Source organism: Arachis stenosperma, chromosome 10 (genome assembly GCF_014773155.1).
Source record: "Arachis stenosperma cultivar V10309 chromosome 10, arast.V10309.gnm1.PFL2, whole genome shotgun sequence".
Classification (NCBI taxonomy): Eukaryota; Viridiplantae; Streptophyta; class Magnoliopsida; order Fabales; family Fabaceae; genus Arachis; species Arachis stenosperma.
Genome location: NC_080386.1, coordinates 132,688,976 through 132,705,587, shown reverse-complemented (window position 1 = coordinate 132,705,587; position 16,612 = coordinate 132,688,976). Strand labels below are relative to the sequence as shown.

The 16,612-nt window shown below is 33.0% G+C and overlaps 2 protein-coding genes and 1 long non-coding RNA gene across 6 annotated transcripts; 1 reads left to right on the top strand and 2 right to left on the bottom strand.

The window, feature by feature from the left end:
• Positions 1-276: 276 nt before the first annotated feature.
• On the bottom strand, positions 277-3,148 carry LOC130954736 (uncharacterized). The gene is made up of 3 exons (XR_009076395.1): positions 2,936-3,148; positions 2,765-2,795; positions 277-533 (listed from the first exon to the last, which is right to left on the bottom strand). It is a non-coding gene; the product is annotated as an uncharacterized LOC130954736 (long non-coding RNA).
• A 904-nt stretch (positions 3,149-4,052) lies between these two features.
• On the top strand, positions 4,053-11,538 carry LOC130956132 (F-box protein At3g54460). Its single transcript, XM_057883166.1, has 9 exons — positions 4,053-4,719; positions 6,327-8,927; positions 9,050-9,263; positions 9,363-9,641; positions 9,772-9,831; positions 9,938-10,068; positions 10,439-10,553; positions 10,718-10,871; positions 11,154-11,538. The coding sequence occupies exons 1-9, from the start codon at positions 4,190-4,192 to the stop codon at positions 11,159-11,161; spliced, it is 4,092 nt and encodes a 1,363-aa protein (XP_057739149.1). The 5' UTR covers positions 4,053-4,189; the 3' UTR covers positions 11,162-11,538.
• Positions 11,539-12,243: 705 nt separating this feature from the next.
• Positions 12,244-14,032, bottom strand: LOC130955833 (two-component response regulator ORR10-like). Of its 4 annotated transcripts, none has more exons than XM_057882812.1 (6): positions 13,854-14,032; positions 13,590-13,676; positions 13,255-13,361; positions 13,083-13,160; positions 12,837-12,907; positions 12,244-12,546 (listed from the first exon to the last, which is right to left on the bottom strand). In XM_057882812.1, exons 2-6 carry the CDS (start codon positions 13,627-13,629, stop codon positions 12,384-12,386), a joined length of 459 nt encoding a protein of 152 aa, XP_057738795.1. In that variant the 5' UTR covers positions 13,630-13,676; positions 13,854-14,032; the 3' UTR covers positions 12,244-12,383. The 4 variants fall into 4 exon arrangements, with proteins under 4 accessions (XP_057738795.1, XP_057738796.1, XP_057738793.1 ...); XM_057882813.1 differs by having other exon boundaries at positions 13,255-13,352; XM_057882810.1 differs by lacking the exon at positions 13,854-14,032 and having other exon boundaries at positions 13,590-13,844.
• Positions 14,033-16,612: the final 2,580 nt, after the last annotated feature.

The window sequence follows — 16,612 nt, the reverse complement described above, 5'->3', positions numbered from 1 at the left end:
CTTTAAATTTTTGTGTGATTGGCACATCACCACTAAAGCTCTTGCTCCTGGATTTTACACCACAAAATCATTTTTGTTACCAATTAACACCCATCTTTGGATATTCATACAACATTACTCTATATAGCTCATTATTTCATCTGATCAAAATACATTAAAGTTGAAACCTCAGTTACCATCGTAAGAACATGGATTTGTTCTTATTCATGTTATGTTATTCTATCAAGCTTTTTATTCATCGAATACTTAAAAAAAGTCAATGGCACATTGGAAAACTTTTGAAAAGGCAATAACATAACAGTTAAGTTATTTTTGGACACGAAAAAGATTACATCTCACATGATTACGAACAAGGCAATTCTGTGCTTGTTAAAATTCAAAGGAAAAGCTAGTAATTATGACATAAGCACATTATAATATGAAACAAATTAGTGAGAACGAATCAAGCTTCCTGCAGCAAGGAACAAGCTAAATACAGCTGCACTTCCTAGAGTTGTCTGTCCAATGTGCCTTATCTTGAGGGCTCCAGGAACCTGCAAGGTTTCAAGATCAAAAGCTCAGTAGAAAAACAAATACTACAAGTGGAAAGATAGGGATCAAACTTATTTTGTTGGTTGCAAAATCTATTTGCAGCTGAAGATTTGCTGCCTACAACTAAGTTGGAACCATGGACATGCAAGAAGGCTCATAATGACTCTAACCTCTTGAGAGCAGGACATGTGTGTGTGTGTGTGTGTGTGTGTGTGTGTGTGAGAGAGAGAGAGAGAGAGAGAGAGAGAGAGAGAGAGAGAGATTTTGTGTAAGAGCTAGATTGTGACTAGCAAGAAGAAACAGGTAAATAGGACTTTTCACTCCATTTTGCATAAGGGTAAATGTAAGGTACAAAATTGGGAGAAGATACTACTATCCTTAAAATTTTTTTTGTCTCTTTGAACTAGAAAGTTTGCAGAAATAAGTAACCCTTAATTATCAAAAATTATATTGTACCAAACTCAAACTTGATCAATAATTGATTCGTTATAGTCATCACAAAAAGTTGAAAAACACACAGCACAGACAAAAAAGATATCCTTATATAACGTATTCTAACACAGCAATCATGCATTGTATTCTGCTACTAGATTGTTCAAACCTATATTAGTTTTAAAGTTTGAGCCTGCTTCAATGGCAAATTAGATTGGCAGCTATGTCTTAATCAGGTTTTCCTTGATCAGTTATGAAAATCATATCACCATCATAACAGAACTTGATATGTAATCCACATTACCACATAAGGGAAGCATACCTAATGCGGTCCAAGTAGCAAGAAATAAAATTTAAATGCAGCATTGAACAGGACCAAAACAGAGTATATAATATACACTACAGTTTATTGTGGGACACGGACATATTATATATCTTGCAATCTAATACATGTATGTCAAAGGATAGACAGAGCATACAGATTTTATATGTGGCAAATTAAACTAGTCAAGACCGTAAGTAAAATCCTAACACAACTATACGAGATAAAAACTTTTCAGCTTGGACAAATGTTGAAAGTAAAAATTGCAAAATTATCTCCCTGCAAGAGATCAAGCTAGCAAGGAACAAAAGGGGGCCCCGGGGCCAGGGCTGGGGCCAGGGAGGGGGGGGGGGAGAGAGAGAAAATCTTGCAATATATTCAGCTACCACGGATTAAATGAATCATCTTATTTCAAAAAAACCCAGATCAAAGCATTGAAATTCACACTCGGACCTGCTCACTTAATCAGACACTTCAAAGCGGAAGTTGTAAATGATTCTCCTCTACATGATTAAAAAGTCATCCTTGCCATGAAGAGAATAACAAATAACATCTTCCCTCATAAGCAAATTAAAGATTATTCTTGTTTTTTATCTATATATGGTTTTAGACAGTGAGCCTTGTTGCAGTGGTACCATTGTTAATTATTTAGTGAAAATCTCTCTGAAATAGTTTTGTTTTGTCTACTTGTGTTTGCTGGTGGGAGAACGGATGAATTGATGATGTTTAGTGCCACTGTTTACTTGCAATTCTTCTTGTATTGGCAACAGAAGTTTGGTAGCAGTTATAGAAAAGACGGCTTATCCCCATCACTAAGAGTGGTGGTTACCCTGTCACTTAGTAGTAAATAGTTCTAGTTTCAGAATGAACATCCCCAAACCCCAAAATAGGGAAAGCCCCATCGGATGGTGCATTAGATCAGCTTCCCTTTTATTTCTAAAAGTTTCATATAGCTCAATTTTCAACTTCCTAATCCTCTAAAAGCTAAAGGAAGTGTTGGTAATCCATATTCTACTATACCTAACTAGAGTGAGATTTAGTGTGAGGTATGGTTGTTATCTTGCGGTAATCACGAGTTAAAAATTTAGAAACAGTCATAAGAGAGTGTACATCCATCCTCCCCAGATTCCAAGAGATAAAATCAATCAAATTCCCTCCTTCGACCATCTTTCTTATTTTATTTTACTCAGCAAGTCAGCATCATCAGAAACAACTTTGACTTCCTATTCCTAATGATACAATCTCTGAAATTTATTCCTATTCCAATACGAGTCCTCAGATAAAAGACAACAGGTACTGTAATTTAGTTCTACACAATAATTGCCTTACATTTACAACAAGGTTAAACTTCAAACAAGAAAAAAAAATAGGATCCTTATTCCATAACAAAAATAGCTTTTTACCACCGAAATCACAACAATCAAATTCAATCGTTCAATTATAATCAAGGACTCAGCAAAATCGCAACATACCTTATACCTAATCGCATCGTATGTCCCATAAACAGCACCTGCATACATAACAAAAGTTCAAAATACATACATCGTTAGTAAACCGAAAACCTAAGGAAGAGAAAGAAAACTAACACAACAAAAGAAACTGTGTTTTGGTACGAAAGAAAATCAGGGAACAAGGAAATAAAATCCTCACCGACTGCGCCGCCGATAGCACCGCCCACGGCGGCTCCTGTTGCTACGCGGGTGAGAACGCTGTCTCTAGCCATTTTTCTCGTGCCTCTTGGGAGTTTCTAGTCGCAAATCGGTGGTTCTATATCGTCGGAATAACCAAAAATGTGTTGCTTTTCACGGTTTTGGTTAAATCCGTGGATAAATAATAAACCCTTAAAAAACCTAACTTGGCAGGGAATTAGGGCTTATCGGAATTTAATAATAATTTAATAGAAAAAACAAATAATATATTTCTCGATAAAACGTTTTATACAATTATTTAATATTGTATTATTATATTATTCGTTTAAACTCTTTATTTAATTATATATTTTTTAGTGATTATTTACTTTCTTTAGTAATTATCCAAGATTGAGAAAAATAATATGTAATTAAATTTATATGTAAAATATATTCAATTTTTCGTATCCAACAATGTATTATTATATTAACACAAATAACTATTTTTAAATCTATTAATTAAATAGTTATCTAATAGCAAGAATATTATTGAATGTCGTGTAAAATTAAAATTTTACTTTATTAGTATATCAAAATTATATTATGTTTATAATAAAAAATATGTACAAAAATAAAATTACTATACTATATAAAAATTTAATTAAATTATGTTTATTTATCTCTTAAGATTACTACTTCATTGTTAGCAACAAATTTGAAAAGGAAACAGTAATATTACTTATATTGATAAATATGGTAAGTATTTAAAAATAGTAAGAATAGAAATAATATATATATTATAAAAAATGAAAATAAATACCTTTTTTTCAAATGAATTCTCAATGTGTAAGGTTAGTTAATTATTTACTTTGATATAATTTGATTCTATGGTAATTTAATGCGGAGAGAAAGAAAGGATATTATCTCCCTTTTTCCCGCACCTGTTAGTGTGTAGTTTAGTTTAGTTAATTAGGAAATTTCACAAATTTAAAATTAAAATATTACCTATTATTTTAAATTTTACTTTAATTTTAAATAAAGTATTTTTTTTCTTTTGTCTTTTTCTCTTCACATCGTTAACCTGTTGGCGTTCTCGCAGTATTAGACTTTCTTTCTTTCTTTCTTTTTCTATCTTCCAAAATCGAATTCTTTTCGCTATTAACCTATCACCAAAATTCACCATTGCTTTCTCTTCTTCTTCTTCTTCTTCTTCTTCGTCATGTTCAATTTTCAAGAATCACCAAAACCCTAGAATTCCGTTCCTTAATCTCGTTCGATGATTATGAAGGAGGAAACAGAAAAAATAAAAATGTCCGCGGGCGATTCCTTCGCGAACCATAAGCTATGCGGTTTCCTCTGTGCCGTTCTCAGAGTCACTCCTCCAATTCGATCTGAAGGATATAGTTCCACTTCTTCGTTCAACGACCAATGCGAGATCTTCGGCGACGGTTTCCGGTCCCGGAATGGCGTCGTTTTGTGTCCGTTGGGGACTGGTTCGGATTCAGGACAATGCGAAGGAGGAGAGAGTAGTAGCAGTGGTGGTAGCGGCGGATCCTCTTCGAAAGGGAGGAGGATGAGTAAGGTTGGGATGGTGAATGGGAGCATTAGCGTGGTTCACCAGCTTCACGCTCTGGTGAGCCGCAACTGCATCACGAGTGATGCTCGAGTGGTGTGGGTGGAGGTCGGAGAAGGGAAGGAGGTGAGGGCGGTGGTACTCATCGATGTCTACGTCACAATTGAGCTCTGGAGTGGCTGGCAGTTCCCACGGTCGGGGCCGGTTGCCGGCGCTTTCTTTAGCCACCTGAGGTTCGGTTTTCACTCCTTGAGATATTTATTTTATGCTTCGGAATGCAATGTTAATAGGTGTTTTTAGTTTTTTTTTGAGATATGTGTAGTGTGATATTGGGAGGTTTCTTAGATGATTTCCTCTTTAGATTTTGATGCTTAAGCTAGCTAAGTTGTAGTGTTCCAAAAAGAGAAATGCTATAGAGAAATTCTTAAATGCTGTCAATGGGAGAAGGCTGTTAATATATAGTTTTGTCATTGAATAGTTACACTCTGGCTTTATGGGCTATTGCTGTTTCTTGTTTTGACTGTATTTGTTATTCTTTTTATTGAAGGCTTGACTTTTTAGTATTGAACTGTACAGATGAATTTATTTTCTTGTGCATATAAATGTTTAAATAAGAGGATTGGATAAGGGGATTTCGAGTTTTCCCGAGGAATTCATAGGTAATTGGGTGTAAGACATCCTTATGATGCCATAACATTATGTATGTCATTTCAGTTAGGTTGGTAGTCATTGTCTCTTGCTTTAACTATGAAATATGATGTACTTCTTATATTGTAGGCTTAAGGCATCATTATGCCTTAAAATTGTGTGCAAGGATTCCTTCTTAGTTCTTATGATGTGGTATATGCTTAGTGGTACGAAACTACCTACATCTGGTGTATCTATGTAGAGATAATTCAAGCCAACTATGGTCTGTATAAATTATCATGTATATGCCTATATTGATTCATCTGGATTCTTCAATTGGTATAATATTTAATATAGGCAGGACAGTTGTCTTTATTTTATTTTTAATTGTTTTAGCTGAATAGTATATTGCTCATGATGCCTTAAGAGCTGAAATTATAATAAAAGGAGCTATGGTATGATTGGTGATTGTTGTTGTTTTGTAAGTCTGTTATTATATTAAATTTTTTTTATGTATTTCATTGTTACTACTACAGACGTATAATTAGGGTTGATGCGGTTAAGACTTAAGTACAGCAATGATGTTTTCCCACTATGTGATGCTTTTCAACATCTATCACATCTGTATCAAGGTTTAAAAACCACAATGAATGATTTTAAGGTGCCATATTGTCATGCATCTGTGGAATTCAGAATGCCATATTAACTTGCTAACTACTTGGTAACAAACAATTTAAAACTATTCTTCAAGCTACCTCTTTATGGTCTCCAATCTTTATTGAATTTAAAACTTTGGATATCATGTTTTTGGTACTTCAATTTTTTAATCTTTAGGGTTTTCATGATTTTATTATTCTATTGAGATGTATAGGTCAGACGTGTTTGTGCATTGCATCATCTGATTTAATCTCTAAATTATGTAACTCGCACATCAACTTTCCAATATTGTTGGACTTGGATCAACTGCAGAGCGCCGAGGGATCATAATATTATCATATCATGATATAATAAAATTTTGAAGTTTCACAATGTTTCTTAATATGGCCATACAAACAAACTTGAAACCATTCCTCATATGGCCATACTGATTGTGTGTTAGCTAGTCACTCAGGAGCTATACTTTCGAAACAATATAGTAGCTTGCAGTTCTTGAATTTATATATGAACGTATAACCATGAGATAGCTTGCTAACACACTGAGAGGGTTATGCAGCTGTGATTGGGACAAGAGAAGTTCGATACTTTCTGATCCAGGCTATTTTATGAAGACTTTTGGGACAAGCGACAACATCTGGAACCTTTCTGACTGTCATGTACTTGGTTGCAAGCTCCATTATGGTGCAAGTGATTCTTCAAAGAAAAGACTATTTGAACTTCATGAAATATTTAAGATGGTACCTGGTGTTGGAAAACAGCAGAAATCTAACAATTCAAGGATAGTACCTATTGATAATGCTTTCGGATCTGGGATTTGGGAGATATCTGATGATATTTTAACCAAAATTTTAGCTTGCCTTGGTCCAATGGACCTCACTAGGGTATCTGCAACGTGTCGACATCTCAGATCCTTGGCTGCTTCAGTAATGCCTTGTACAAAGTTAAATCTCTTTCCTCATCAGCAGACTGCAGTTGAGTGGATGTTGCATCGTGAGCGAAATTTTGAACAATTGCTACATCCCTTATATATTGCTCTCTTAACTGAAGATGGCTTTAGTTTCCACGTGAATACTGTATCTGGGGAAATAATTTCTGAGGAAACTCCCACCATCAGAGATTTTCGCGGAGGGATGTTTTGTGATGAGCCTGGCTTGGGTAAGACTGTAACAACACTTTCTCTTATTGTGAAGACACAAGGTACTCTGGCAGATCCACCAGACGGGGCAGAAGTAATCTGGTGTCAACATAATGGTAACCAGAAATGTGGTTATTATGAGATCAGTGGTAATAATATAACTGGTTTTTGTGTGTTGGGTAAGAGGGATGTGGCCCAAGATACTAGTAAGAATAATGAGAACCATGACTACTCCTCAAAAAGAGCCAGATTGATGAATCCTGCTGGGAAAATTACTACACAAAATGACATAATTTCTGCAGAAGCTATGAAATCGCCTGTAGATGCATCCTTTGAAGAATCGGTGCCTGCCAGTCGAAGCACTAGGAGTCTCAGTTGCGTCAAGAAAAAACTGAATCTCTCCTTTGAAGATGAAGACTTGATTTTCAAGGAAAGAAGAGTTGGTATGAGATCACATAAAAGAAATCACGAATCAGATATTGCATCATGTGTACCACCAAATAAACTAGTTAATGCTTCATATGGACGTGGGAAAAGTTCCAAGTTGCGTGGGAATCCTAAAGTTGATTGTTTGGAGTCCAAGGATACATGGATTCAGTGCGATGCATGTCACAAATGGCGAAAGGTTGCAGATAATATTATGGCTAATTCTAGTGCAGCATGGTTTTGTAGTATGAACACTGACCCTTCATATCAGAGTTGTAGTGTCCCAGAACAACATTTCCAGAATAGCTGTAAGATAACATACTTGCCAGGATTTCACTTGAAAGGAACTCTTGGGGGTTTGGAACAAAATATTTCCTTTTTCATTAGTGTTCTTAAGGAGCACTGTACATTGCTGAATTCTCAATCAAAGAAGGCTCTGACTTGGTTGGTTAAACTTTCAGCAGATCAGATTGCAGGAATGGAAACACATGGCATACGGGGGCCCATTTTGAACTCCTGTAGTACATCTAATGGATATTTTAATGCATTCCACAAAATATTTCAAGCATTTGGCCTTGTAAAGAGAGTAGAGAAAGGTATATGCAAGTGGTACTACCCACAAAATCTTAGCAATTTGACTTTTGATGTGAAAGCACTTGGCATGGCTCTGCGTGAGCCATTAGATTTTGTGAGGCTATACTTGTCAAGAGCAACCCTCATAGTTGTTCCAGCAAATCTGGTTGATCATTGGAAAACACAAATAGAGAAGCATGTAACTCCTGGTCAATTGCGGGTGTATGTTTGCGTTGATCAGCGGAAGCCATCTGCACACTGTTTAGCTTGGGATTATGATGTTGTTATAACTACCTTTAGCCGTTTAAGTGCAGAGTGGAACCCACGTAAGAGGAGTGTTTTGATGCAAGTACATTGGTTTAGGATAATTTTAGATGAAGGTCACACTCTTGGCTCAAGCCTGAACTTAACAAACAAGTTGCAAATGGCTATTTCAATGATGGCTTCAAATCGTTGGATACTAACAGGTACTCCAACACCTAACACCCCTAACAGCCAACTCCCACATCTACAACCTCTGCTAAGGTTCCTTCATGAAGAAGCTTATGGACTGAATCAGAAGTCGTGGGAAGCTGGCATCCTTAGGCCATTTGAGGCAGAGATGGAGGAAGGAAGGTCGCGCCTGTTGCATTTAATTCAGAAGTGCATGATTAGTGCAAGAAAGGTAGACTTGCAAAACATTCCGCCATGCATTAAGAAAGTTGTTTATGTGGATTTCAGTGAGGAACATGCTAGAAGTTACAATGAATTGGTACTCACTGTTCGGCGTAATATATTGATGGCTGATTGGAATGACCCTTCACATGTTGAGAGTCTACTGAATCCAAAACAATGGAAATTTCGAAGTGCAACCATAAAGAATGTGAGGCTCTCTTGCTGTGTTGCTGGGCATATTAAAGTTACACATGCTGGAGAAGATATTCAGGAAACAATGGATATTTTAGCACAAAGTGGTCTTGATCCTACTTCAGCGGAGTATAGCTCCATAAGATATAGTCTCCTATTTGGTGGTAATTGTGTCAGGTAATATTTGGATCTTGTTCTCTTTTGTTGGTTTAATTTCCTTTAGGTCTCCCTTAAATATGAAACAAAAAAACCAGGTCATAACTGCTTATTAATTTTCCTATTATAAATAAAATGTGAAGATGCAAGGAGTGGTGCCGCCTTCCTCTCATTACACCTTGTCGCCATCTATTGTGCCTTGATTGTGTTTCTTTAGACAATATGAAGTGTACATACCCTGGATGTGGTAAAGCATACGAAATGGAGAGTCCTGATTCATTGGCCCGACCAGAAAATCCTAACCCAAAGTGGCCTGTGCCCAAAGATCTTATTGAGTTGCAGCCTTCGTATAAGCAGGTTGGGATTTTAATAATTCAGTTGACTATAATTTGCATTTTTTAAAATTTATTTTGAATTTTTGCAAATAACCCTAAACATACAATGTTGAATGCACAGGATGATTGGGATCCTGATTGGCAATCAACTTCTAGTAGTAAAGTCTCCTATCTTGTCCAGAGGTTAAAAGCTTTGCAAGAAAGCAATGAAGAGATGGGTTTCTGCAAAGCCAAGAGCAATCATGAGCTTGATACTGAGAATAGCTCCCCTATGCATATGAGAGATGGTGGATCATTATTCCAGGAATGTTCTATAAGAAGCACTATGACCAATATGAAACCTGACAAAGTTTTGATATTTTCCCAGTTTCTGGAGCATATACATGTCATTGAACAGCAGGTGCCTTTTCTGTGCTACTTTTTTCAGTGGATCTTTCCTTCCCCCCCCCCCCCCCCCCCTTTCATTGTTTTGCAACCTTCTTGTCTCTTCTAAGATAATCAAAGTTTTAAGATTTCTTCATCTTTGTCAGTTGACCATTGCTGGTATCAAATATGCTGGAATGTATAGCCCAATGCATTCAAGCAGCAAGGTAAAATGTTGGAATTGTAATTGACTGCCTTCAGAGTGATTAAATTATCTATTTATTTATTTTTATAATTTCTGACCTTCATTTGGTTTAATTTTCCCTTTTCCAGAAGAAGTCATTAGCCACATTCCAGCATGATTCAAGTTGTATGGCACTTGTGATGGATGGAAGCGCTGCATTGGGGCTTGACCTGAGTTTCGTTACGCATGTATTTTTGATGGAGCCAATTTGGGACAGAAGGTTAATACATAAACCCATTCCATGCTCAGGATTAAATATTATGGTTTTGTTGCTTTTGCAGCTGATGGGTAAATTGCATTTGGGTAAATTAATAGTGATTACAATTTCAAAAAATCATTGTCCTCAGTTGTAATCCTTATAAAGTTTTCTGTACTTGTGGTTTTGGTATGCATAACTTTGTAGGGTATCAGTCCTCTAGAATGAAAATTGGCAATTGAGGTTCAATATTTAAACTGGAACTTTATTCTTGAATAATTTATGATAATGTATCTTGTTTTCCCAAATTTATCATATCCTCCTTTGAATCAATTTGATTCCTTTAACCTATTTAATCATCTTCTAATGTGTTTTATTGGCTAAAAACTTCCAGTATGGAGGAGCAAGTAATTAGCCGTGCCCATCGCATGGGTGCTTCTCGTCCTATTCATGTGGAAACCTTGGCAATGCGTGGTACCATTGAAGAACAAATGGTGGAGTATTTACAGGTTAACTTCTATAAAAACTTGGAAGTATATTACATACTAAATAACCAAACTTAACATTTACTGACTTCTTTTATTGAAACATGTTCCCTTATGATTTATTTCTCTCCTCTTAACTTTATTACTGTTGTTGTTAGTCGTGCTTCAATATTTTCATGTTACACCAGGATGCTGATAAATGTAGAAGATTTCCTAGTCAAGATACTCCCAAATCTGTAGATGATAGTGGGGGACGAGGACACCGTTCATTACATGATTTTGCTGAAAGTAGTTATCTACTCAAACTTAGATTTGTATATACTAATCCAGAAACCCTAAAAGGTTTGTATAAAATTGTTTTTCCGCAAATTTTGAAGCGATAGATGAGTCTTATTGAATGAAAATTAACTTAACATTTACCGGGGATTTCGGAGAAGAGCATAAACTAAAAAGGTTATTTGTACAGAAGTTGATATATGTAATGGAATTTTACTGTCATCGTTGGTGCTCCTTAAGACAGGCACTTTTGCCTTGAAATTGGATTATTCTTTCATGTCTCCTATAAACTTTTGGCTTATTAAGTATGTATTAACATTCACTTTTTGCCCCTTTTTTTTATTTCAGGTGTATGATTGATCAAAATCAAAGAACTAATCATTTATCTCTAATCAAGTCCTATTGATATGCTTCCTTCATTTTACTGCATCGTCCAATTGCAGGGTATGCAGCGCACTTGAATAATCTTATATTCTTTTTTTTTTTTTGGTCATGAATAATCTTGTATTCATGTTCCACCTTTCTTTCTTTAGAGCATTATGGAAAGGGTAGAAGCCTAGATGGGTCTATGGATTTTCATTTATTATAATCCTCTTTGTAAAGGCCTTTTTTTTTTCCTTTGCTAGCTTTTTGTTATTGTTGATACGAGATATAGATGATTTTTTAAAATCAAATTTAACTATTTAAGTGTTTGAGTTGGAATTGTGCACTGAATAGCAGGCATGCATATTGATCACAATTCTGCAATGCATGCATCCTTCATAACATTATTTTTACACTAATGTTTTCTTAGCAAACCAATATATGTTCTTTTTGTTTTGTTAATTTAAAAGTAATCGAAATATATAATTAATTAATAATAACCATAAGATACAGATATTAAGAGTATTTATTGTATGAATATTGTTGTATTGATTATAGATGAAAACTGATGGGAAATTTTCCAAACGGAACACCCGGCTTCTTGGTGTGGTTGAAAAGATGTTCTGTCAACTATACAAACTTCAACTCAAAAGTAAAATGAAGAATCTATTCAGTGTCGCATGATAATGATTAGGTTGCCGCATAATTCCTTATAATTATTTTAAATATAAATATAATTCATTTTATTTTACTCCATACTGCTTGAAACTTTAGTCTCAGTAAATTCTTTAGAATTTGCGTTAATTACTCTTAAGGAATTACCCTCTTAAACATAGAAGTTAGTAAGAGCCACTTCATCGCCTATAGACAAACATATAAGTGTTGCAAAGTTCAAGTGAATAAGAAAACTAAAGAATCTCTAAATTTCTAATTGTTTATATAATATTGCTGTTGAATTACTCCAGCAATTTATGTATCTTTCTTATATGTTTTTGAGTTAAAATACCAAGTTCAGAAAATAATAAAAAAGAAGGTACAAATCTCACTCATCATGAATCATATGAAACATAAGAGAAAAATTAAAAGAAATATTAGCCAAAAGAATTACTTTGTCAGACAAAATTGAATGAAAATCATTTTTCTCATGTCAATGTACATCAAAAGGACCTCCTCCTATACCCTTTCATATTTGTTGGTATGATTCTAGTGACTAACTTAGGCTAAAATTTCATTTATGTCCTTTCTATTGAGGTTGATGAGTTGGTCTTCCTCTCCCACTTCCTTAACCTTTGATTTCAATAAATGGGGCCTCAGCTTATTTACATCAGATTGTTGAACTGGTTTCAGAAAGAATTCTTCAGCTCCTTCTTCTAAGCATCTGATCCCAAAGGAAAACAATAATAGAAAAAAAAAACTAGGCCTTGTCAGATTTGAATTTCAATTAATTTATGACCTCCAATTTGTAATTTTTAACAATAACAAACTTGAGGATTTACTTTTCAATTTTTTATATACCTTAAAAAAATATTTTTATTCTTATTTTACAAACTTTCTCATTTTTGCCTAGAAAAAGCAAACTAATTTTTAAAAGCATTAATCTGATTAGATGATTGAAATTAATCAAGAAAAACTAAATGGAATTGGGTAATTGGATGTAATTTCCCTTACCTGTTGATCCTTGATGGAACATTCTCTGAGGACATAATCACAACTGGTATATCTTTAAGAGATTTTGATTCCTGCCAAATGGATGAGCTTTCTTAGATAAATAATGCTAATAAAGATGTCAAAAAAGAAAAGGTTATTTGAAAATTATAAATAGCGTTATTTGAAAATTCAATATCACATTTATTTCTGAAATAACCAAATTCGAAATAAAATTTAGTCCTAGAAATTTTGCCCCCATGAACTTACCTTGATCTTTCTAAGAAGATCATAGCCTGTCATTTCTGGCATACAATAATCTGTTATAATCAGGTTCACATCTACATCCTGCAAAAATAAGTCAATGCAATTAGATCATTGGTCAACAAAAATTTCACTCCAAAAAAATTCAAAAAAAAAATTAAAATCAAAAGAATTAAACCTGATTATGAGTTTTTTGAGCAACAAAGGAAGGCTCTTCATTCCTCTGCTCTTCTTCAACCAATCCAAGAAATTTTAAAGCCTTACTTCCTGAGTCCACTGCAGTAACTAAATTTCATATCGTAACGAAAAAAAAAAAAACAAAAATTAGATATTACTTTCGTCAAACTGTTCGGTTTGAATTATAAAAAATATATATAATATATATTAATTAAAATTACCAGTTAAAACAACTGGAACATAAATCAACAGTATTTCTAGGTACACCTGGTAACTTTTCCTATATTATATATTTATTGAGCAAAATAAATTAACTAAAACAAAAAGAATTATTACCATGAAATGATGAAGTTTTGAGAAGTCTTTCAATCAACATTCTGTCAATGAGACTATCATCAACAGCCAAAACATGAAACTGTGATTCTGCAGCCAAACCCATAATTTAATTTGAATGAGAATTTGTTTAATTGCAAGAACCAAAGAAGAAGAAGAAGAATGAGAGAAAACAATGAAGAGAGGAACACAAAAAAGGTGGTGAACAATAATAATAAATATAACAAATAAGAATAAGAAAGGGACATTATTTTTAAAATGGAATACATCATGATCAGGAAGATAACAAAATCCCCTTTGAAAATCTGACAGTTTGGAAAGCAAGATCCGACAGATTTCATCCAGAATCTAGCGGATCTTCTGGGTTTGATTTTTGAATTGAAAATCAAGCAAAGCAAATAAGAAAGGTGGTAGCATTCTTATTCTACCAAACTTCAAAATCTGATTTGCTTCTTCACACTATTATTATTATTATTATTATTATTATTATTATTATTGTTATTATCATTTTCTCTTTTGACCTTTTTGCTTATTATGATTAATGACTAATTACTTGAATTAAATTAAATACAAATAATATAAAATTTAATTTTAATATATTAATAATATAAAATAATTTTACACGTATATCCAATTATATAATATTATATCAGTAAAAATAATTATCTTTTATATTAAATATAAAAGGCTTTACACTTTACACAGTGTATTAAAATTAAAATCAATAATATAAAGATGGTTTAAAATTTAATTATTATATTGGCAGCAAAACATTTTAAATTTAAGATTTTATGAATTTTATCAAAAGCGTCTACTGAATGGAATAGCTTATCCATCAAATTTTTGTTAAGTATTGAGAATTTGATTCTTAAAATTTTATAAGTATGAACCAATTATTTTTTTTATCTAAAAATTCAACAAAAATCAATCTGCCTTAGGGCCAATTTTAGTGATTGGAATTTGTAGATTTAGATTTAAAAAATATTAAAAACAAGAATATATTCCTTTGTGGTTTGTACTCTTCCACCAATTGGACTTCTGATGAGACGTAAAGGTCATTATTTAGAGGCACAAGGCATAAGACTCTCCATTTGATTCCATGCACGTGCATGACCTTCATATCACTTCATAAATAAATAAATAAATATTGAAAGTTTAAATTTTAATTTTATTTTATGTATATAACAATTTATATCAATATTAAACTTTAAAATATAGTTCAAATTCATAAAAGATTAATATTTATCTTATTGAATTAAAAAATATTATAAAAAAATTATTGACATAAAATATTAATTAAGATATATTTAATATATTAAATAATTCAGTTAAATATATTGAATTATTTAATAGATATTAACTATTATTTTTACTTAAATACATCTTTATGTAAATATTCAACCTTGTATTTTTTTTCATACTATTTAATGTTTGGCCTTTTGTATAAGTTTAAGAGCCAATTTTGACCAAAACCATATTTAATTTTCAGATGTTTAGAACCAACTCTGTTGCTTCACGTCTAAACATTCAACCCTGTCTTTTTTTTTTTAATAATTTATTCAACGTGCCTATTTGATTTTTTTCCCCTCATTTTTTTAATACTTTTAATTTGGATTATTTCTTGTATGTACATTCATCAAAGGAAATAAATCAAAATGAAAATTATTTAAACAAGAGCGATATGCCAACAACTATATGTTTTTTCCATGAGATTCCTAAATCTTCCATTAGTTCATGTAATTAGGTGTAACAATTGCAAATATTTCATATTTTAATTGCGAAAATTTCTCTTTTCGTGATAATCATTTAAAAAATAAATTAAAATAGTTAACATCTGATCCTCTTGAAAAAAAAATATTATTGTTTTAATGATTTTGGCAATTCGATCCGGAATTGTTAATTTGGTCTGAAATTGATGTCAGACATTTTTGTGAGATAGCCACTCCATAGATAGAGGGGTCATGTACCCATTGAAGCATTAATAGAACCATAAACCATTCCAATATTTTATATATTAATTTATTTTTTATTAGGATACACATGCATCATAATGGTATTCTTATCGTTCACTTGGGAACATCATTTTAAAAATCGAATCGAATTGATAGGTTTAATCGAATTAATCCAGAATTAATTTTTAAAAAGATGTTTAAAAATATAAATAAAAATATATATAAATAAAAATATTATTTATACATTAAAATCAGTTATTAATATATTTGTATTATGTATAAATATATGTTTGTTTTAATATATATTTATATTTTACTATATATTTTATATTAGCGATTAATTTTAGCGTATACTTAACATATACAGGAAATATTCAAAATATTATGTATAACTAATAAAAATTAAAATTAAATTATACTAAATGCTTAATTATATATAACTTCATTAATACTGAGATTCATGCACTAGCAAACCAATTTACACTGAAAATATATTTCTTTCTTTGCTGCTACACCCCGCCCCATCATTATTCGGTTGAACTGTGTGCACTTTTTTATACACAAAAGCATTAGTAATGTGCACATAAACACACAGGTTGATAGCACTTAACCCAGCAAGAACCCAATAAAAATGATAAGATGAGCCTTATTCAGATTGTTTCGCAACCATTTATCACCAAATCTTGAGCTAATTGCAACCACAACAACTATAATCTCATTGTTAACAAAATTTTCAAGTCCAAAAACAACAGAGAGTGCCACTGCTCCCAAACTTCTCATTCCCTCCAGCATCTGATCGTAGTACAATTCTTGAAATCCTATCACTGTTAACGCATCCGACGTGCCAATAATAACATATTGTGGCAGAAGCCACCATATACTTATTGGAACGTCGGCTTCGGGATTGTCCATAAGATTATATTGGATACAGACTCCAATTCTTTTGACCTTAATAAAACCCAATACAACCATATTTAGTACGGACAGGACTAGGTCGGCTCCGATTCTTTGACAAAACGTTATGCCGAGCCGTTGGCCAGTAAATTTTCTAGCAATGGGGACGAAATCTCGATC